At 45.5% G+C, this 19682-nt stretch overlaps 1 protein-coding gene across 5 annotated transcripts in view; it reads right to left on the bottom strand.

Moving 5' to 3' along the window:
- The window catches only part of MAP7D2 (MAP7 domain containing 2), a 142241-nt gene that overhangs the window by 47688 nt on the left and 74871 nt on the right, over nt 1-19682 (bottom strand). For 2 of the 5 annotated variants that reach the window (XM_049873253.1, XM_049873254.1), the window contains exons 2-6: nt 18669-18746; nt 15437-15600; nt 7361-7472; nt 4087-4197; nt 2152-2274 (exon numbers count right to left, since the gene is read on the bottom strand). In XM_049873253.1, coding sequence (XP_049729210.1) covers nt 2152-2274; nt 4087-4197; nt 7361-7472; nt 15437-15600; nt 18669-18746 — 588 coding nt within the window. Of the gene's footprint in view, nt 1-2151; nt 2275-4086; nt 4198-6492; nt 6592-7360; nt 7473-15436; nt 15601-18668; nt 18747-19682 lie in introns of all 5 variants that reach the window. The other 3 variants (XM_049873255.1, XM_049873256.1, XM_049873257.1) reach the window with 2 other exon arrangements.

The following is a 19682-nucleotide window of genomic DNA, read 5'->3' as shown; positions in this document are numbered from 1 at the left end:
ATGCGCTTATTGGCCATTTGTATATATATTCTCTGCAGAAACAGCACAGCTATTCAAAAGCAGCTACAACTAGGTAGCAGTTTATATGTCATCTCACTGAAAACACTATTTGGAGAACTGAGAGCAGACCCGACCTCCTGTACATATAACACTGCTCATCTGCAAACAAAGAGAAAGCTGACCCTCATTAATCTTGGCCTCTGTGCATGATGATGTGAGCCACTTTGATAAAAGAAGGGCTTTTTTTTTTTTTTTGATTGGCTGGTCCACGGTTTCTCAGAGTTACTGTGCAGGTTTGGTGAGGCCTGAGGGTCTGTCTTTCTAAATCACTCTCAGGTGATGCTGATGGTCCCTGGGCCACCTTTCAGCAGCAGGGCTGTGGACATTTGTTGAGCTTTTACCCTGTGCCAGTCATTGTGCCACCTCATTTACACGCATTATCTCATTTCAGCCTCTCGACAATTGAAAATTAGTCCATTTTATAGATGAGGAAACTGAAGCTTAGAGAAGTTCATTGTTGTTGTTAGGTACTGTTGAGTCAGTTCTAACTTACTTCAACCCTATGAACAACACAACAAAACACTGCCCGGTCCTGTGCCATCTTCACAACCCTTGCTATGCTTGAGCCCACTGTTGTTGCAGCCACTGTGTCTATCAGTTCATCTTGTTGAGGGTCTTCCTCTTTTCCGCTGACCCTCCACTTTGCCAAGCATGATGTCCCTCTCCAGGGGCTGGTCCCTCCTGATAACATGTCCAAAGTACGTGAGACAGAGTCTCACCATCCTTGCTTCTAGGGACCACTCACTCTGGCTGTGCTTCTTCCAAGACAGATTTGTTTTTTCTTCTGGCACTCTATGGTATATTCAATATTCTTCACCAACACCACAATTCAAAGGCGTCAATTCTTTTTTGGTCTTCATTACTCATCATCTAGCTTTCGCATGCATATATAAAAAAAAAATACCATGGCTTGGGTCAGGTTCACCTTAGGCCTCAAAGTGACATCTTGGCTTTTCAATACTTTAAAGAGGTCTTTTGCAGCGGATTTGCCCAAAGTAATACATTGATTTTTTGACTGCTTCCATGGGCGCTGATTGTGGATCCAAGTAAAATGAAATCCTTGACAACTTGAATCTTTTCTCCATTTATCATGATGTTACTTATTGGTTCTAGTTGTGAGGATTTTTGTTTTCTTTATGTTGAGGTGTAATCTACACTGAAGGCTATAGTCTTTGATCTTCATTAGTAGGTGCTTCAAGTCCTCTTCACTTTCAGCAAGCAAGGTGGTGTCATCTGCATACTGCCTGTTAATGAGTCTTCCTCCAATCCTGATGCTCTGTTCTTCATAAAGTCCAGGTTCTCGGATTATTTGCTCAGCATACAGACTGAATAAGTACAGTGAGAGTATACAACCCTGACACACACCTTTCCTGACTTTAAGCCACATAGTATCCCCTTGTTCTATTCGAACAAATGCCTCTTAAGGGTCTATGTACAGGTTTCCCATGAGCACAATTAAGTGTTCCGGAATTCTCATTCTTTGCAATGTTATCCATAATTTGTTCTGATCCACACAATTGAATGCCTTAGCACAGTCAATAAAACACAGGTAAACACCTTTCTGGTATTCTCTGCTTTCAGCCAAGATCCATCTGACATCAGCAATGATAACCCTCATTCCACATCCTGTTCTGAATCTGACTTGAACTTCTGGCAGTTCCCCGTTGATGTGCTGCTGAAACTGTTTTGAATTACCTTCAGCAAAATTCTACATACTTCATTAACTTACCCAAAGTCACAGAGCTAGTTAGTAGTAGAGCTGGTTTTAGGATTCCAGAGACTGTGGTGTCTAGGCTACTTTGTCAAACCATCTCTAAAAAGAACCTACTCACCTCCATAGCTTACCAAGTAGATTTGTTTTTTTCTCATCCACATACCCTCAGTCATAAATTAATTTACTTACCTCTGTGATACTTAAAAAAAGCACAGTAATAGTAAACCACTGGTGGATAGAAAGTGTTATTAACTGTTGAAGACATTCCACAAGGCCAGGAAATGGGAAGTGAAATGTAAAAATTCAGGAATAACTCAAGGGCCGACCAACACCACTTCAGGCGAACTCCTTGGTGCCACTAGGTTGGCCTCTTTTACCTGAGTCACCGGGCTGCTCAGAGAGCATGAGTGCACTTCTGCTCCTGGCTAAAGAAGCCTGTGTGGGTGTCAACAGTCGCATAACAAGAAAGGTTTCCATGGGACTAAGGTGCATGCGATGAGCTGAGGGACGGAATCAAACGAAAACATAAAGCAAAATTAAATCAAAACAAAATAAAACATTTTAAAACAGCATAGTGTGGGGTGCAGATTAACTCTTGCGTGGCAGAACAAATGTGGAAAATAAATTAAAGAAAGTCTAGCAAAGGGTGGCTCTGGAGTTCATCAGAGTAAAATAAAACAAACGCTGTGTCATTTAGTTAGAGAGTCTGGGGATGTGCGTTAATTCTCTTGGGGTGCTGGGATTTCTTAAATGTGCTATTACAGTCCAGGGCCACATATCACTCTAATTAGCTCACCTCCCAAGATGTAACGTGAGCTCAATAAACCATTTACCCACCAAGTAGATCTACTATCCCAAAACTATTACTTCTACAAAACACTTGTTTTAGGTCCTCATAACGTATTGGTTTGGTTAGTGAAATATGCAGACTCATAACAGCATAAAAATACATCCTTTCATCCTTTTTCCATGTAATACAAGGGCAAAAATTAAATGAGAAGCACAAAATAAAAAATAGTCACTTGATTATCAGCTTTAATGGAGATAGCAGTATGTATAATCCAAAATTCAGTAATTGGAATGTCATTTCTACGGTCTTGGAATGTATTGTATTGCAATGGATTAACTTTTCCAAGAAATCACTTTGTAGCTTTGGGGGACTCACTAACTCGTAAATGGTTTATACTCCGCAAGCAGATAATTTAACTGTCAACAACATACAATAGCATACTGCCATCTTTACATTTTAATCGTTGCAAAAAATGGATTTAACATCAATTTGTAGCCACATGAATGAATGAAAACATATGGATTATTCTCGCTAATGGAACAGCTTTTGATTAGTTCAATGCTTCCCAGGCTTCTACATGGCCTGCTGAGATTGCAGCTTCATGACACTTACAGGGTCTCCACCACACAGGATATGCCTCTGCGATGGAACCGCAAGGTCACTGCCAGTGAAACACAACCAGGAAGGCACACTGACCTCTTCAAAGTCACGAACATCCTCCTCCTTGTTCCTTGGTGATGACGTGACATGATAAACTAGCACCTGCAGTTCCCTAAACAGTGCTTTCAAATACATACTGAACATATGGGGAGTTTCCCTCCTTTCTCCCTTATCCTACATACCCTGAAAGGTATACATCAGCGACTTGTCTGAGCCTCTAGGAGAGGTGTGTTAGAACACGGGAGGTGTCATATCTATTCAGTTTCTCAAACTGGCACAAGTCCTGTACATAGCACCTCGCACCTCAAAACAGAGCAAAGGCTGTCCATTCTTTTCCCCTTTTAAAGGCCTCGTATTACTTCTTTTTTTTTAATAATTTTTATTGAGCTTTAAGTGAACGTTTACAAATCAAGTCAGTCTGTCACATCTCGTATTACTTCTGAGCCTCTGCTTTCCCCCTAAAAAATGGACAGGTCTGCAAACTACGGGCAACTGCAGGGCCTCGTTTCTTCACATAGCAAAGTCTCCCAAGTGCCTCTGGGTCATAGTTTCTGCTCTTTGGGGCTAATAAACCATATGGCGTCACTAAGTGGGCAGTTATTTGTTTAACGGTCACATATGCCCACTGGTGAATTAAGTCCTGAGCAGACTGGAAGGATGGTGTTCATTCCTATCCCTATTCGGCCCCAAGCTGGCTCTTTCCTAAATACCACTAGTGCAGCCCTGGGGCTCCCACATTCAGAGCACAGCCTTAGAACAGGGTGGTAGTTGCAGAAGGTGCAAGAGGGGGCTCAAAGGCCAGCGTTAAGAGGTTCATGCAAGAAAGAAGAAACTGGAGAGACCAGGTCTACAGGTCACTTGCCTCGGTCTGGAGAATAGGGTATTGCCACGGTGGATGAAGACAGGCGTTTACTCATGGGAGTCTCCGTCTGCTTTGGCAAGTTCATGGCTGATGTTGAAAGTTTGTCACATGCTGCAGAGGAACACAAATAGATATTGGTACTGACACCAATAAAGACACTGGAATAGAAACACATAGTCCCAAGTGATCTTCCGGTCCTCCCCCAGCTGGAGCCCCTGGGGCACAGCACATTGTGCTTCCTTCCCCACGCACCCCCCCACCCCCCACCCCATGAGAGCTAATCATCCTAATTTGGAAGTGCCCAGGCTACAGCAGCCGCTGGTCTGAAGCAAGAGCTTCTCTTCAATTTCAAATGTTCAACCTCACTAAACTGTTCAACTAAAGCCAGGCTAATCCCACCAGCAAATCATTTCCTTATGTCCAGTGATTTTTAAATATATTTCAACCACACAAAAAATCAATCTAGACCCAGATACAAATCACCACTGGAAACTAGTCTATGGTCTGATTGAGACTATGCGCTGAAACTAGCCTTTATCTGAAGGTTATCTGTAGCTCAGGTCGAAGAGAGATGTGATTTGTATTGTAAGGAGCTGTATCTAAAGCAGAATGATCGTTAGCAGCTGGTTTCTTCCTCTCATCAAGATATGGGGTCAAGATGCCTCTGGATGTTAATACTTGACCCTGGGTTTTGGTGTTCCCATTTTCCAGTCATTATTCTAGACTGGCTTCTAAGTCAAACCACACAGCAAACTAAGAGGTGCTGACAGTGCCAAGTGGAGCCATCTCGGAGCCTGAGGCAAAAGGAAAATGACATGCCCCTGGCATTAATGGAAGCAAACTCATCAATAACATTTTCGCAATCTACTCCTTTGCTCAACTCATTTTCAATTGAGAGAACTGCCACGTTTGGCAATTTCTCTTAACTAAGTGACAATCTGAAATAATTTTTAATTAAGCTGAAGTAAAAAATAAATTCATTTACGTTAAAAATTTCTGAAAATTTTTAAAGATAACTCCGCTTTTGGTATAAATAAAATATTTAAACTTGAAGTGAGTTTTGATGTTCTGGAAAAAAACTAACCATTTAAAAAGATATAAAACATGTATATGGGAGTACATGGAGCACTGGTGGTGCAGTGATTAAGAGCTCAGCTAACCAAAAGGTCAGCAGTTTGAATCCACCAGCCGCCCCTTGGAAACCCCATGAGCCAGCAGCTCTACTCTGTCCTATAGGGTCACTATGAGTTGGAATCGACTCAATGGCAATGAATTTGGGTTGTTTTTTTGTTTCATAGGCGTACACGTCTTCCTTTTGCCTCAGGCTCTGATAGGGCTCAGCGTGACACTAGCCTTCAGAAATGTGATATTTTTGTTCATCGTGGATTGTTTTGCATTAATTTTATTGGGAAAAATATTGCAATAAAATATTTTATCTGGATTACTGAGTTTTGGGCACTGCCTACAATTTTGTGCCCAGGCTGAGTACTGAAGCCGGGGTGAGTATCACATTCACCTTACCCTGGTGCTGATTTCTCAGTGGGTGATGATTCAACTCTACCTGACCTCTATGTAAGGGGAAGCTGGTGCCAATAAGATCGTTAACTCAGCTGTGCAGCAAACTGTTGGCTACTAAGCAACACGAATAATGATCATTCTTTGTGAAACAAATGCTGGAAACCAAGGATACTCATTCCCACTGCTCTAATTTGATGATCTGCATTGCTGATAAATACTGCCTTCCTTTTAAATCTTGTTTTTTCTTTGCCAGCGGAAGCTGGGTTGGATTTCTCAAGTCAGTATTAAACGGGAGCAAAGTTTTGCTAGTTCTGTTCTTGATCTAACTTTCCAGGTCTGTCTCCAAAACAGAAAGCCTATTAGACAGAAAGATGAAATCGAGAACAAAGTCAAATTATTGATTATTTCGGTTCCCAGTGTTAGGACTGACAAAGATTTGCTTCTATACCACTCCCTCTCAAATCCGGCTCCAGGAATCCATGACATTAACACCAAGCCCAAGTGTTCCACTGGAGCTAGATGAAGAAAGGTTTGGGTAACCAGAAGTGATCTGACCCCCTCTACTACCTTCTGTCTCAAACAGATGATCAATGAGTGTTCAGGTATAAATGTACAAAAGCCAAACACCAACAAGATTTTCAAGGCAGAAATTAGGGAGCCAAAGATGAAATGTCTCTACTGCATGAGGATGTAAGGCATGCACAGCTCTATGATGACAAAGGAACAAAAACATGAGGGTATGTCATTCACATCTCTAGAAAAAAAGTGATACTGGGTCAGACTAAGAAATAAATTCTAAAAGTGCTTGAGACAGACACACTGGAGATGGAGGAGGGTGATCAGAACAGTTATGACAAAATGGTATGGCCCGGCAATGTTCGGATATACCATTGGTGGCCTCAGCAGAGGTGGCAGCGGTCCCTGGGTCCGGAGGGAGGGTACTGGCCGCTAAACCTACAGGAGGGGGTGGGGTATTTTCTGATTCACCTACACAGCAGGAAATCAGAGCAAAGAGAGGTAAAAGAAAAAAGATCCCACTTTTTGTTGTTTTGTAGTCTCTAATAAGGGAAATTGTAAATGTAACTAAAATGTTGACGTCTCAAAAAAGAAAAAAAGTATATTCACTGTCAAAATATACAGTACATGGTTAAAAGCACAATACAGCCAAGTCAAGAAACTATACTATAAACTTAAACACATTTGCTCTCAGAAAGAGCTCCTATCCAACCCCCACATCATAGAACGCTGAGATTACTGAAATGCAGTCAGACACTGAAGAAAAGGGAACAGAGCCACCCAGAGACTAGTAACAACCCACACTTTAAACATTTGAAAATTTAAAGATGGATAATAAGTCACCTTGAAACAAAATTGAAAGAGCAACAAAAATCAGTGAAGAGGGAAAAAATGGAACCGGCTGCTCTGCCTCCCAGATCATGTCTAGCCGTGATGGAACCTCTGCCACCTACCATCCCTGACATGACTGTCCCGGCCGGCCAGGGGGTGTTGAGCAAGGTCTGCAATTCACTTCCTTTGCTTTTTACATTAGCCTTGTGGGCATTTTGCTCTCCCTTAAAGCCCAGTTATGGCAACAGAAATGCACAGATTCCCCTCCCAAGAGAGGCATAGGCAGAAAGCTGGGCAGGTTTAAACCTCACATCTGAAAAAGGTACCCTGAAGTCTGTGCAAAGCTCTTGTGCGGCACCGCCCCCATCTGCCACCGGCCCTGCAATGCGGGCCTGCACCCTGCACTCACCGTCTCGGCCTCCGGACCCCGCGGCTGGCGTTCCTCCCCACGAGCACTTCTTCTTCAGCTCCAGCTGCTGGGTGCGCTCAATGGACCTGCGCATCATCGCCTCCAGCCGCTCCTGTCCAGGGCACGTAGAGTGTTGCGTCGACTGAGGACAAAACTGGCCACCCAGCCCACTGCACTGCCGCGCCTTAGTGCCGCGAGAGCCACCGAATGGGGCTTTCTATGCGGCGGGACCAAGGCCCACAGCACCCAAAACCCGGCCCACGTGCGGCCCCACCACCGGCGCACTCTGAGTGGGCGGAGAGTCAACAACGCAGGCTGGGCCGCCCCCTCCCTGTGCCTTCCCGGGCAGAAGCTGCCGCTGAGTCAGGCTTTAATTTGTTTAACAGTGCTGGACAAAGCATTAACTCCTTGAGGCCGGTCTCCGACCGTTCAGTGGGAGAACTGGCATTTTGTTCCGGAACCATCAGCAGCCACTTTTGTTAAAGGCATAAAATTCTGATTTCAGAAAAATTAAACTGAAATATAATTTGAGTATCATTTAAATATAATTTAAGTCATGCCTTAAGCATGACTTTTTGGGGTGTGATATATGACTTTGAGATCTAGTACGCAAAGCCCCATCTTTATCTTAGAACTTTAAGTTTTTTCAAAATTGTGGTAAATATATATGTAACAAACATTTGCCACTTCAACATTCTTTACATGTACAACTCAGTGACCTGAATTGTTTATCATTTTGTTCAACCATTCATCTTAGACCTTCTTAAAGGGGAATCCATCGTTTTCTATACTTTGACACTTCTCCGCTATAGAGTATTCTGGAGATACTACCGCATATTTCAAAATTTAAAAGAGAGTATGGAACCTTCCGGCCCCAAAATAAAGCATCCATGGGTAGGTAGGGGAAAAAAAGAACCAAACAATTTTAACCAGAAGAGACAAGCAACCACCAGGTTTCTCTTAACAGAATATTTATCGCAAGTATTCTCTTATTTGACTCGATGGCACTGGGTTCTTGGGGTTTTATTCTCCTATTTTAACCAAATTGTTACTTTCAAAAAGTTGGGCCCCACAGCTGGCAAAGGCTTCACTGGCATCCGAGTGAAGCTGTTCTAATTCTACAGGCCTTGCCTGCCTCTCCTGCCCCCATGACACTGCAAATACCAAATCCTCCACCGAGCTCTACTGGAGAAGGCCAGAAGCAAGGTAAACCTGACCTTGACACCCTTAGCCCTCATCAAACCAAATCCTGAGGTGCTCCAGGCACTGTGCTAATCCTAGCCTGACTCCAAAGCAAAAAGATGCTGTTTTCTCATAATTAAAAAAAAAAAAAAAAAGCAAGCAAAACAACTCTGGAGCAGCATCAACTGAGGAAGCATCACTTCAGGATATGGAAAAAGGCTCCTTTATTTTGCTCAAAAGAAACCAATAAAGGTCCCTTAGGAGGTGTACCCACATCTACATCCAGAGGGCGAAGGACAGCGTTTTGCTTCTCCACATCTCAGCCTCCATGCTCTGCCTAATCTTTCTCTGAATAGCACTTTGCTAAGAGACAGCTTCAAGGGACCTGTGAGCAGAAAGGAGGATTTTTTTTCCTCCTTTAAGTCACAGATTTGTATTTGCTAGCTTTTGGCCTGAGACTCTACAATCATGAGTGTGCATTTCCTGGCACAGCCCCGGCCTCACAACCCCGTGCCGTTAAATGCTGACTGCCAACCCTGGCAGAGTCGGCCCCAGAGAAGGTAGGGCTTGGAGGGAAAAGAACTTCCCTATCGTTTGGTGCCTGAAGTACATACAGTCACCTGAGACTGGGGCTGACTAGTTTGTTCACTACATGGATTCAACATAAAGTATTTAACCAATGACCTACTTTAAGCGTTGAAATCTTTCAGCCTAGAGTAAGCTCAGTATGGGTAGACTATGGTGGATTTCCTACATGCCAGAAAGACCATACACAACAGTTTCTCAACCACGAAGGGACCAATGAGAACAAAACACTGAGACTCACAGGATCAGCCTTATCACCGAACAACCATCTATGGGGCTCAACCATGAAGACACTCTTACCTAGACTGTTCAGTTACCCTCACAAAAATGTCTCTGTCTCCCACCTCCAATCCACTGAACTGCTCCAAAATCACCATTAGAGAGTTGTTACTCTGGGCCTTAAGTATGCTTATGAAAATGCAGCTCTCCCTGAGAGAAAGACACAATCGCTTTGTATCATCCAGCTCTTTTTGGAGAGATGACAAAAAATAGGTGGCAACCAAACTCTATGGGAAGGGAACTTATGAAACCCAAAGTAGTCAGAATGAGGAGACTGGAACATGTCAAAACCAAAACTTGTTCACTTTACTCTTTTGTCTGAGGTCAGTCCTGTATAGGTCAGTATTGCCCAGAGTGTGTATTTTGCTGTTGCTTCGTGTGATGGAATGGAAAGAATCCTGGATTTGGAGTTGGAACATATGGATATAAATACCAGTTCTGCTACTCTTTAGCTGTGTCCTTGCACTAATCATTTAACCTGTCTGGGCTTCAATTTCCTCATCTATAAAACGGGGCTGTACCTCCATCACCAGACCACTCTAAGCCTACAGAAGAATGCTGGACATAGTAGCTGGCTTAGTAAGTTCTTAACCAGTGTGAACTGAATCCGAATTTGAATTTGAAGAGGAGGATTATTAACAGGGTACTTTTTCTTTTTTTTTTTTTAAATCGGAGGTTCTCAAACTTGTGCCCTCAGAATCACCTGGAGGGCTTGTTAAAACATGATTTCTGGAGCTTATCACCACAGTAGGTCCGGGATAGGGCCTGAGAATCTGCATTTTTAACAGGTTCCCAGGTAATGTTGATGCTGCTGGTCCTGAGACCACACTCTAACCACGGGTGAGAGGAAAGACAGAGAGACAGAGAGAAAGTTCAATCATCTGATGTGATAACAGTATTAATAAATATTCCAACTGCATGCTACAGACTGAAATTTCTACCAAGTTCTGGTTCTGGTGAGTACCATCTGATGATCGATAGATGATGGGGAAAGGACAAGGCAAATTCTCATCCCTAGAACATGTTCTACTGGCTGGGGCTTAGTGGAAGGAAAGAGGAGGCCTCACAATCAGGCCGACTTTTGCTCAACCTGGGATCCCTTGAGCTGTGGCTCTAGATCACTGGAATTAACCCAGAAGAGAACCACAACCAGATAGCCTGCTGAGCAGGCCAAGCAGTCTAAAAGGCCCCCTGCAGGGTAAGGCCTAGGCACTGTCATCCAGACAGCCATCTCTGGCAGGAGTAGAGGGGTGACTGTGCTTTTTCCACTCCCCTTATGGCATGCATTCTGATGATGACAGTGCAGGGACAAGCCCCATGATGGCCCTCAGCAGGGCTCCCTGGTGGCCTTTCTCTCCACAATGAGAAGTCCACATCTGGCCAGAAGGCCATGTGGCCAGTCAGTGCCCAGAGAGAGTGGCCAGCCCTCAGCTGGGTGAAGCTCTTGTTCAGGTAAGTGAGTTCAGAAATCTCCTACTTTACTCCTAGTCTTGTGGGTTTTGTTAGGTACCAAGCAAGAAGAGTATGAGAAGTTCTGATATGTCAAAAACAATTTGCAGAACAATACTGAGGAAGTCAGCACAACCTGACCAAGGCAAGGGCATGGAAGCGTCATAGACACATCCAAACTCCCTGAGGGACCTAATTTCTGGGCTGAGGGCTGTGGGGACCATGGTCTCAGGGAACATCTAGCTCAATTGCCATAACATAGTTTATAAAGAAAATTGTTCTACATCCTACTTTGGTGAGTAGCATCTGGGGTCTTAAAAGCTTGTGTGGGGCTAAGACCAGACTTAATGGTCTGACTGAGACTAGAAGGACCCCGGTGGTCATGGCCCCCAGACCTTCTGTTGGCCCAGGACAGGAACCATTCCCGAAGCCAACTCTTCAGACATGGATTGGACTGGACAATGGGTTGGAGAGGGATGCTGGTAAGGAGTGAGCTTCTTGGATCAGGTGGACACTAGAGACTACGTTGGCACCTCCTGCCTGGAGGGGAGATGAGAGGGTGGAGGGGGCTTAGAAGCTGGCAAAATGGACACGAAAAGAGAGAGTGGAGGGAGAGAGCGGGCTGTCTCATTAGGAAGAGAGTAATTGGGAGTGTGTAGCAAGGTGTATATATTTTTTTTTTTTAGCAAGGTGTATATGGGCTTTTGTGTGAGAGACTGACTTGATTTGTAATCTTTCACTTAAAGCACAATAAAAATTATTTAAAAAAAAAAAAAAAAGCTTGTGAGTGGCCATCTAAGCTACTCTGCTGGTCCCACCCTGTCTGGAGCAAGGAAAAAATGAAGAAAATCAAAGACACAAGGGGAAGACTAGTCCGAAGGACTAATGGACCACATCTACCACGGCCTCTACCAGACTGAGTCCATTACAACCAGATGGTGCCCAGCTATCACCACTGACTTTTCTGACAGGGATCACAATAGAAGGTCCTGGACAGAGCTGAAGAAAAATGTAGAATAAAATCCTAACTCACAAAAAAAGGCCAGACTTACTGGTCCGACAGAGACTGGAGAAATCCCAAAGTAGGGCCCCCAGACACCCTTTTAACTCAGTACTGAAGTCACCCCTGAGGTTCACCCTTAGGCCAAAGACTTGACCGGCCTATACAACAAATAATAATACATGTAGCTCAACCACGTATAAGAGACTTAATGGGCACACCAGCCCAGGGGCAAGGATGAGAAGGCAGGAGGGGACAGGAAAGCTGGACAAATGGAAACGGGGAACCCACAGTCAAGAAGGGGAGAGTGGGGTCGCAGGGTTGGCGACCAATGTCACAAAACAATATGTGTATTAATTGTTTAATGAGAAACTAATATGCTCTGTAAACCTTTAACTAAAGCGCAATAAAAAAGAATTTGTAGAGTTTACACTACCCTTTGAAGGAGGCCTTTCCTGCTTATCTGCTTAGCAGGAGGAACATTCTGTTCCCAAACTCCCATTTTTCAGGGTCACTAGTCGGGAACCTCTCCTCCTCAAAGTGGAGAATGTGAACACACTGTTGTCTGTCCTGCCCCAGGCTGAGTGACACAAGTTTGTTCCAGAGATTCAATTCTTGGGTGTGGTGTGGCATGTGAGGGTCAGAGGAACCCACCCTGGGGAGAAGGGAACCTCCAGCAACGAGTTCAAGGTCAGGGTATGCCTGCCCAGCCTTCATCTACCCCAGTTCTCGAGAGCTCTGGGAGCCAGGCCATCTGTGATAGTCAGGTCTCCCTCTGTGGACAAAGAGCTTCCTGGCCTCACCCCCTAAGAAATGAGGAGTTACCAAGAGCAACATTGTGGCAAAAGTAGGGACATGGAGCCAGGGCAGAGCTGGAGAGCTGGGGTTTGGGGGTGGTGGCCATCAACAGGCCTCCCATGAACTCCTAAATACCACACCCAGAAAGGTAGGCCTTGGTGGACAACACACACATAATTTCTGACAGGCTAGAGAAGTAAAACAGTCTGCAAAGGATGAACTCTTCCTGCAGATGCCTGCCCTTCTCCCTGATCAAAAAGCAATCTGGCACTGAGAGGATGGGCAAGCTCCACAGCTGCCCACCAAGCAGGGGCAGCCCTCCCAGGGCTCACCAGTGAAGCGAGGGCAACCGCAGGGGGTGGCCCTGGAAAGGGGCTCCTGAGCGGCACACCTATCCATCCATCCTCCCCAAAGGTCACTTGTGAGAACACCACACAGGACTCCACACCAGCAGAGCACGGCCACTGACATGGTTAACAGGCCAGCCCAGGCTGTGGAAAGTCCCTAAGCTACTCCTGGGTCTCCAGGGCAACCAAGGGTGGGAACAGGTGGCAGAGGGAGACTGCTGCTTCCTCGGGTTGCCACACAACCAGAGGAGGCCCTGCTCTCAGTCACGCCCTGTTGGGCCTAGGCAGCAAGGGTGGGAGGGGAAAGAGCAAGCCTGGCTTGTGTCTGCTCACCATAACCAGACAGCAACCCCCAACAGACACACACACACCCACACACACAGATACACACACACCATGTTAGGGGTAAAAGGGAAGCATACAAAGCAAACAAAGAAGTCTCTGGAAGCTAAGCCAGAAGATATTCAATGGCATCAGGACCAACCATGTTGGGACATGACATTTCCTCATCTTCAAGAAGGGGGAGGGGAGTCTAACTGTATAAATGAAGATGCCTTCGGGACTAATGTTATCTAAAAAAAAAAAATCATAGAGTGTCTCAAAGGCTGACCCCTGTGACAGTGTAGGATGTGTCAGAGGCTTGGGAACTGTCTAACGAGACTTCACGGTGCCCCTTCCTGGAAGCAGCTTTCCCTTGAATCAGCAGTCCTGCAGGATGTCAGAGAGCAAGGGGACAAGCTCTAAGTCATCAAGTCCTGGAGGATGGGAAGAGGAAGGCGAGGCCGGTGACTCAGGACATGCACATACAGGTTGGGAGAGGAGAAATTTGTCCTAAGGTACTGCAACAGCCTCCCACATGCTGGCATTTGCTCCATACCATACTCTTTTCCAGGAGCTCGCCCTTGACCTTGCTTCAGCCAAGGTCAGCTGAAGGAACTGAAGGGAATCAGCATTTTGGAGCAATTACTATGTGTTGGCACTTCACTGGGCACTTTCACCAAAGTTACCTCCGTTGCCTCCCATAACAAGTTGGGAGGCGGGTGGTAGTATTCTCTGTGTTGGGATAAGGAGGCAGTTAGAGGGTTATGTGACTCGCCTTTGGTTAGTAGCTGCTAAGTGGTAAAGCTGGGATTTGAACCACAACGGATGAAGCCACAGCTATCAGACTGCAGCCTGCAACAGTGAACCAGGGCTGAGCCCCTCGTTTAGGCCTTCATTCACTAAGAGGAACAAAGAAACCACCGTTGAAACTGTGGCTTCTTGGGCAAAGATGGGTTGAATCATGTGTGTGTGCAAATGTGTTTTTTTTTTTTTTAAGTAAAAAAGAGGAAGGGTAGATACGCAGTGATGAACTATTCAGAGTTTTTAAAAATACTGCATTTATACACATGTCTTTGTACCCGACAGTGCTGGAGATTAACAAATTTCTGTTACTCATACTAAAAGATGAGTCATTATACCTTATGAATAAAAAATGATCACCACCTGATACAAGGCTATGACTGCATCCTTAAAATACATGTGTTAAGAAAATCTATATTCTGAATATGCTTTCTAAATATATTTTCAGAGTAATAAAGGACTCTGTAAGGGTAGTTATATTCCATTTCTTTTTTTTAAAGACAACTGGAGAGAAAAGATAATTAAAGCAAAGACCTACATTAAAATCTAAAGGATACGAGCATCTTTATATTTGAAGGGAGACTTCCATTTTCCAGCGGTGTCTGAGGAGCATGTTATTCTCTAACTTCAAGGTTCTCCTCTGGCCTTATGTCTGCCCTAGAGGTAGGAACTCCCAAGCTATGACCCTCCTCTTGTGTCTGCCATGGAGGCACAGACTCATGGTTGAAACCCCCAGGCCTACACCACCAAGTCCCTATCAAGGGACCACTCCCAGTCTTGACTTGGGCTGTAACCCCCAGGTCCACACCACCAAGTTCCTATCAATAACTCCTCCCAGTCTTGACTTAGGCTGTAACCCCCAGGCCTACAACACCAAGTTCCTATCAATAACTCCTCCCAGTCTTGACTTAGGCTGTAACCCCCAGGCCAACATCACCAAGTCTCTATCAACAACCACCTACAAATCTTAACTTAGAACCAGAGGTTAGGCCTGGAAAGAGGCCTTGGGGACCAGCAAATCTGACCTCCTCTCTTTAGAAACAAGCAAGCCCATAGAAGCCAACCAATTTGCCCAGGGTCACACAGCAAAATTAACACCTGAGTTGATGGACAAATCTCTTTGTTCCTATTCTAGAGCTGCTTTCACTGTCTGACGTCATGCTGCTGGAAGCAGGCATAGTAAGCCAGCAGGGAGAAGATTCAAGGGTAGATATAATACCCCAGAGCTGGGCATCCACCCAGCCGCCCTGAGCATAAAGCCCGCTGTGGGCCACGGCGATAGCTCGAAGACTGGGGTGGGCTCCGGGGCCTCACCTCCTCCTCCCGTAGCTTCTGCTTCCTCTTCTCTTCCACGGCAGCCCTCTTCTGATCCTCCCGTTGCCGCTGCTCCTCCAGTTTTCGCCATCGCTCCTCAATTTGCTTTTCATACTGGAGCTTGGCTCTTTTCTGTTTCTCTATGATCTGCTGCTCCCGGGCAGCTGGGGTCAGGAAATCGAAAGAGAGGCATCACTACCAGAGCACCCCATGCCCTCTGGATTACAACCCAAAATGCAAAAGCAAGATGGAGACCAAAAAGAGAGCCTGGTGGGAGCCTAGGAGGCAGTGATTAAGATGAAGGGCTTTGGAGACAGGCCACTGGCTGTCTCTGGGTGACCCTGGGCATGCTAACTACATCATTTCTGCACCTCAGTTTCCTCCTCTGCAAAGGGAGGAGAATAGTGTTCACTACATCACAGTGTTGTGAAGAATGAATGAGACAATGCATGGAAAGTGCACAGTGAGTGCTCCACATGTGGGCGCTATTATAATGAATGCTATTACAATAGTCACGGCTATCATTGGAGCCCTGGTGGCGCAGCAGTTAAGAGCTCGGCTGCTAACCAAAAAGGTCACAGTTTGAATCCACCAGCTGCTCCCTGGAAACCCTATGGAGCAGTTCTACTCTGACCTACAGAGTCACTATGAGTCAGAATCAACTCAGTGGCAACAGGTTTGGGTTTTGTTTTGTCTTTTTTTTTTTTGGTTTTGTGCACAAGGGCTAAGCCAGACCCTGGGTTGAGAGATAACAGAAGTACATATTCATTCAAAAACACATTATCTTATGCATGCATGCACCAGATATGAGCTAGGCAAGGGGGTGAAAACAAAAATCAGATTGGGCTTCCCTTCAAGACATTTACTCAATCTGACCAGGTCAGGGAAGAGGTCCCTGGGGGAGGTAATGCTCCAACTGACCAGCAGGAGACAGTCAAGGAAAGATCTTCTACATGAAAGGCACAGCTCACAGAAAAGCCTGAAGACATCAGAAACTTGACATTAAAACCAAACCTGTTGCTGTTGAGTCAATTCTGACTCACAGCGACCCTACAGGACAGAGCAGAACTGCCCCATAGGGTTTCCAAGGAGTGGCTGGTGGATTCAAACTGCCCACCTTTTGATTAGAAGCCAGATGCTTAACCACTGTGCCACCTGGGCTCCAGAAATTTGACATTATAAATACTTAAATGAGGGCTGGAGCAAAGTGCTGGGGGGGTGGTGAGAGGCAAGGCTGTGGAGACGAAAAGAGGGTACACTGCCAAAGACCTCAGAGGCAGTTGTATGCTTAAAGCAGCTTGTAGTGGTTTGTGAGAGCCAGTTATTGAATGTTCCGGAATTTTGTGAGCTGGTTGTTAAACTGTGGGTATCTTGAAATTGACTATGGTGGGAGTATTTCAACCATTAAAAAAAAAAAAATCAGTTGCTGTGGAATTGAGTCCGACTCATGGTATGGTAACTCCCTGTGTGTCAGAGTAGAACTGTGCTCCATAGCGCTTTCAGTGGCAATTGTTGAATCCCCAGCTCTCCTGGGGGAGACAAGTCCTGATCTGTAGCTTTTGCCGAGGTGTACGGTATTTGCCGGTGTTTATTTAGACCACATCAGTTCCTGTGGAGTCGACTCTGAGTCTCGGCAACCCCACGTGTGTCAGAGCAGAACTGTGCTCCATATAGTCTTCTATGGCTCTAAGTTTTCAGAAGTTGATCACCAGGTCTTTCTTCTGAGATGCTTCTGGGTAGACTCAAACCGCCAACCTTTCAGTTAACAGTGATCACCTTAACCGTTTGCACTATCCTCCCCTCCCCCCACAAAAAAAAACCCTGCCGCCACCAAGTTGATTCCAACTCATAGCAACCCTACAGGACAGAGTACAAGTGCCCCATAGGGTTTCTGAGGCTGTAATCTTTACGGAAACAGACTGCCACATCTTTCTCCCACAGAGCGGTTGGTGGGTTTGAACTGTCAACCTTCAGTTAGCAGCAAAGTGCTTAACCGCTGCGCTGCCAGGGCTCCTTATTTATACTACAGGCATCAGCAAAAGCTACAAATCAGGGCTCCCCCCCCGCCCCGGAGAGCTGGCTGTTCAACATTTGCCAGTACACCACTGCTCATTGGTCATGGGAGAGCTTGAATTTTATTCGAAGGTCAAAGTGTCACTGAAGGAGTTTAAGGGGGTGAGATTACCCTTACTAGGAACTGGAACCTTTCTGGAGAATACTTTGGAAATGTGTATCAAAAGCCCTAAAAATGTTCACATCAACTTATTCCCCTTTTAGGAGTTCATCTTAAGGAAAATTATGCAGGAGGGAGGGAAAAGGTTATGAGGGAGGGGGAAATAAAAGGGGAGGGGAGGGAAAAGGAAAGGAAGGGGGGAGGGATACCCAAGAGTTCTCATGCAACCAGGCACTGAGAGGGCACAGAGCACACAGAAAATAAGAGGGGACCTATCTCTCCAGGAACTCAAGATGGAGCTGTAAGAAATGTTTGAAGCTGAAAAGGTCACCAGAAGAATTTGAAAACGCTTTACTTCATCTCCATCTGTCTCAATCCCAAGGGGGAAACCACCATCTACCTCAGAGCACCCTGTGGAGAATACCAAACCAAAACTCACTGCTGTTGAGGTGATTCCAACTCACAGCAACCCTATAGGACAGAGTAGAACTGCCCCCGTAGGGTTTCGAAGGAGCAGCTGGTAGATTCGAACTGCCGACCTTTTGGTAAGCAGCCTGAGCTCTTAACCACTGCGCCACCAGGGCTCCCTGTGGAGAATACACTGTACTTATTTGTCTGTCCATTTGGGATATGTATGACAGCTTTTCTTAACAGGGGTTCCCCATTCTAACACAGAAAGTTACTTAAGTGCCATTTCCTCAATTCTCCTAAGGGCAGCTCATCTAGATGCCCTGGAGGTGACCTGAATGAGGGCATTGGGGCTTGCCCAGATGATGGGCAGGAACTGTTTCTATTTGTTCCACAGCCTAGATCCCTAGGCCCAGCCCAGTGCTTAGAACACGGCAAAGGTTCAGTGTTTGCTAACTGTTCTGAGAGTGTACGGGGTCATATTTGAGAATGTGCCTGTCTGTGTAAGCATACCCCCAATTCCTCCTGTCCACCTAGTAACTGTCTAGTTCACCTCCCATGCATTAAAAAATTTCTGCCTAAGGGTCTTCAGAAAAGACACCACCATAGCTCCACTTCCTTGGACCTAAACATCCAAAATGCACAACTTACCAAGACATTTCTCTCTTTCTTCTCGTCTTTCTTTAGCTAGTCTCTGTCTCTCGTCGGATTTTAAAAATCCTTCCATGCCTGCAAGGGAGAAAATACAATGAGACAGTTTTTCAGAGAGAAGCCGCCACCAACTACACTTTTCCCCTAATGCTGAGTGCCAGAGGCAGCTGGGCTCAAGCTGTGTTTGCCACACACACACGTGTCATCCATCACCATCGCTTCATCCACAGGAGGCCCTATCCATCATTCCCCACCACCTACAGCCAGGCCCCCACAGTCAAGTGGTGGCCTCCACAGCTTCCACACTCACCCACCAAACTGTGCTGTAGCGGTCCCAACATCGGCCAGGGACGCTCAAGCCCTTCCCCTAATTCCCTGGCCCTGGAGAGGTCCAAAAGTGAGGTAAATGATGGAGAAGACTGACAGTGGGCAGAGAAGCCCACCTGGTCTCCCTGGCACCAGCTTCTAGTCCTGAGATAGAACCAGCTGGGAGAAGAAAGAGGCACAAAAGTGGACAAGATTTTGGATATGATCATTACATGGATTCTGACCATTTTAATTTCTGAAAGGAGCCAACTGCTGAGAGCACACATGAACTCTCAATACAACACTCAGGTTCAATTTTGGCTCTCCTAAGTTTGCTCCAAAGTCCATCTTATTATTTTAGGATCACAAAGAAAAATGTATATAATGTACTCCTGTTTGTCATTTAAGTATCTATAACAAGTAAGACGAAACAAATGACAGCTCCCCCCACAAAATGTCCTGACATTAAAGATTAAGTGAACTTCATGATCGTTTAAAGATTATAAACAATTTAGTGCACTCTCTTAAAATTGGTCGTTCCTGAGTATTATCTACATAAATGCTTAAGCACAACTTTCTGGAGAAATTGGCTTTAGTGCTACTACCCCCAGACGTGCTTTCCCAGAGCATGCGCCTTGCCCTTGGGCAGGCGGCACACACTGACATCATAAGCGAGCTTGCTGCCATAGCAACTAGGTTCCTTTCTGG

This window comes from Elephas maximus, chromosome X (assembly GCF_024166365.1).
Source record: "Elephas maximus indicus isolate mEleMax1 chromosome X, mEleMax1 primary haplotype, whole genome shotgun sequence".
In the NCBI taxonomy this organism is placed as follows: domain Eukaryota; kingdom Metazoa; phylum Chordata; class Mammalia; order Proboscidea; family Elephantidae; genus Elephas; species Elephas maximus.
This window is presented reverse-complemented; position numbering and strand designations above follow the sequence as displayed.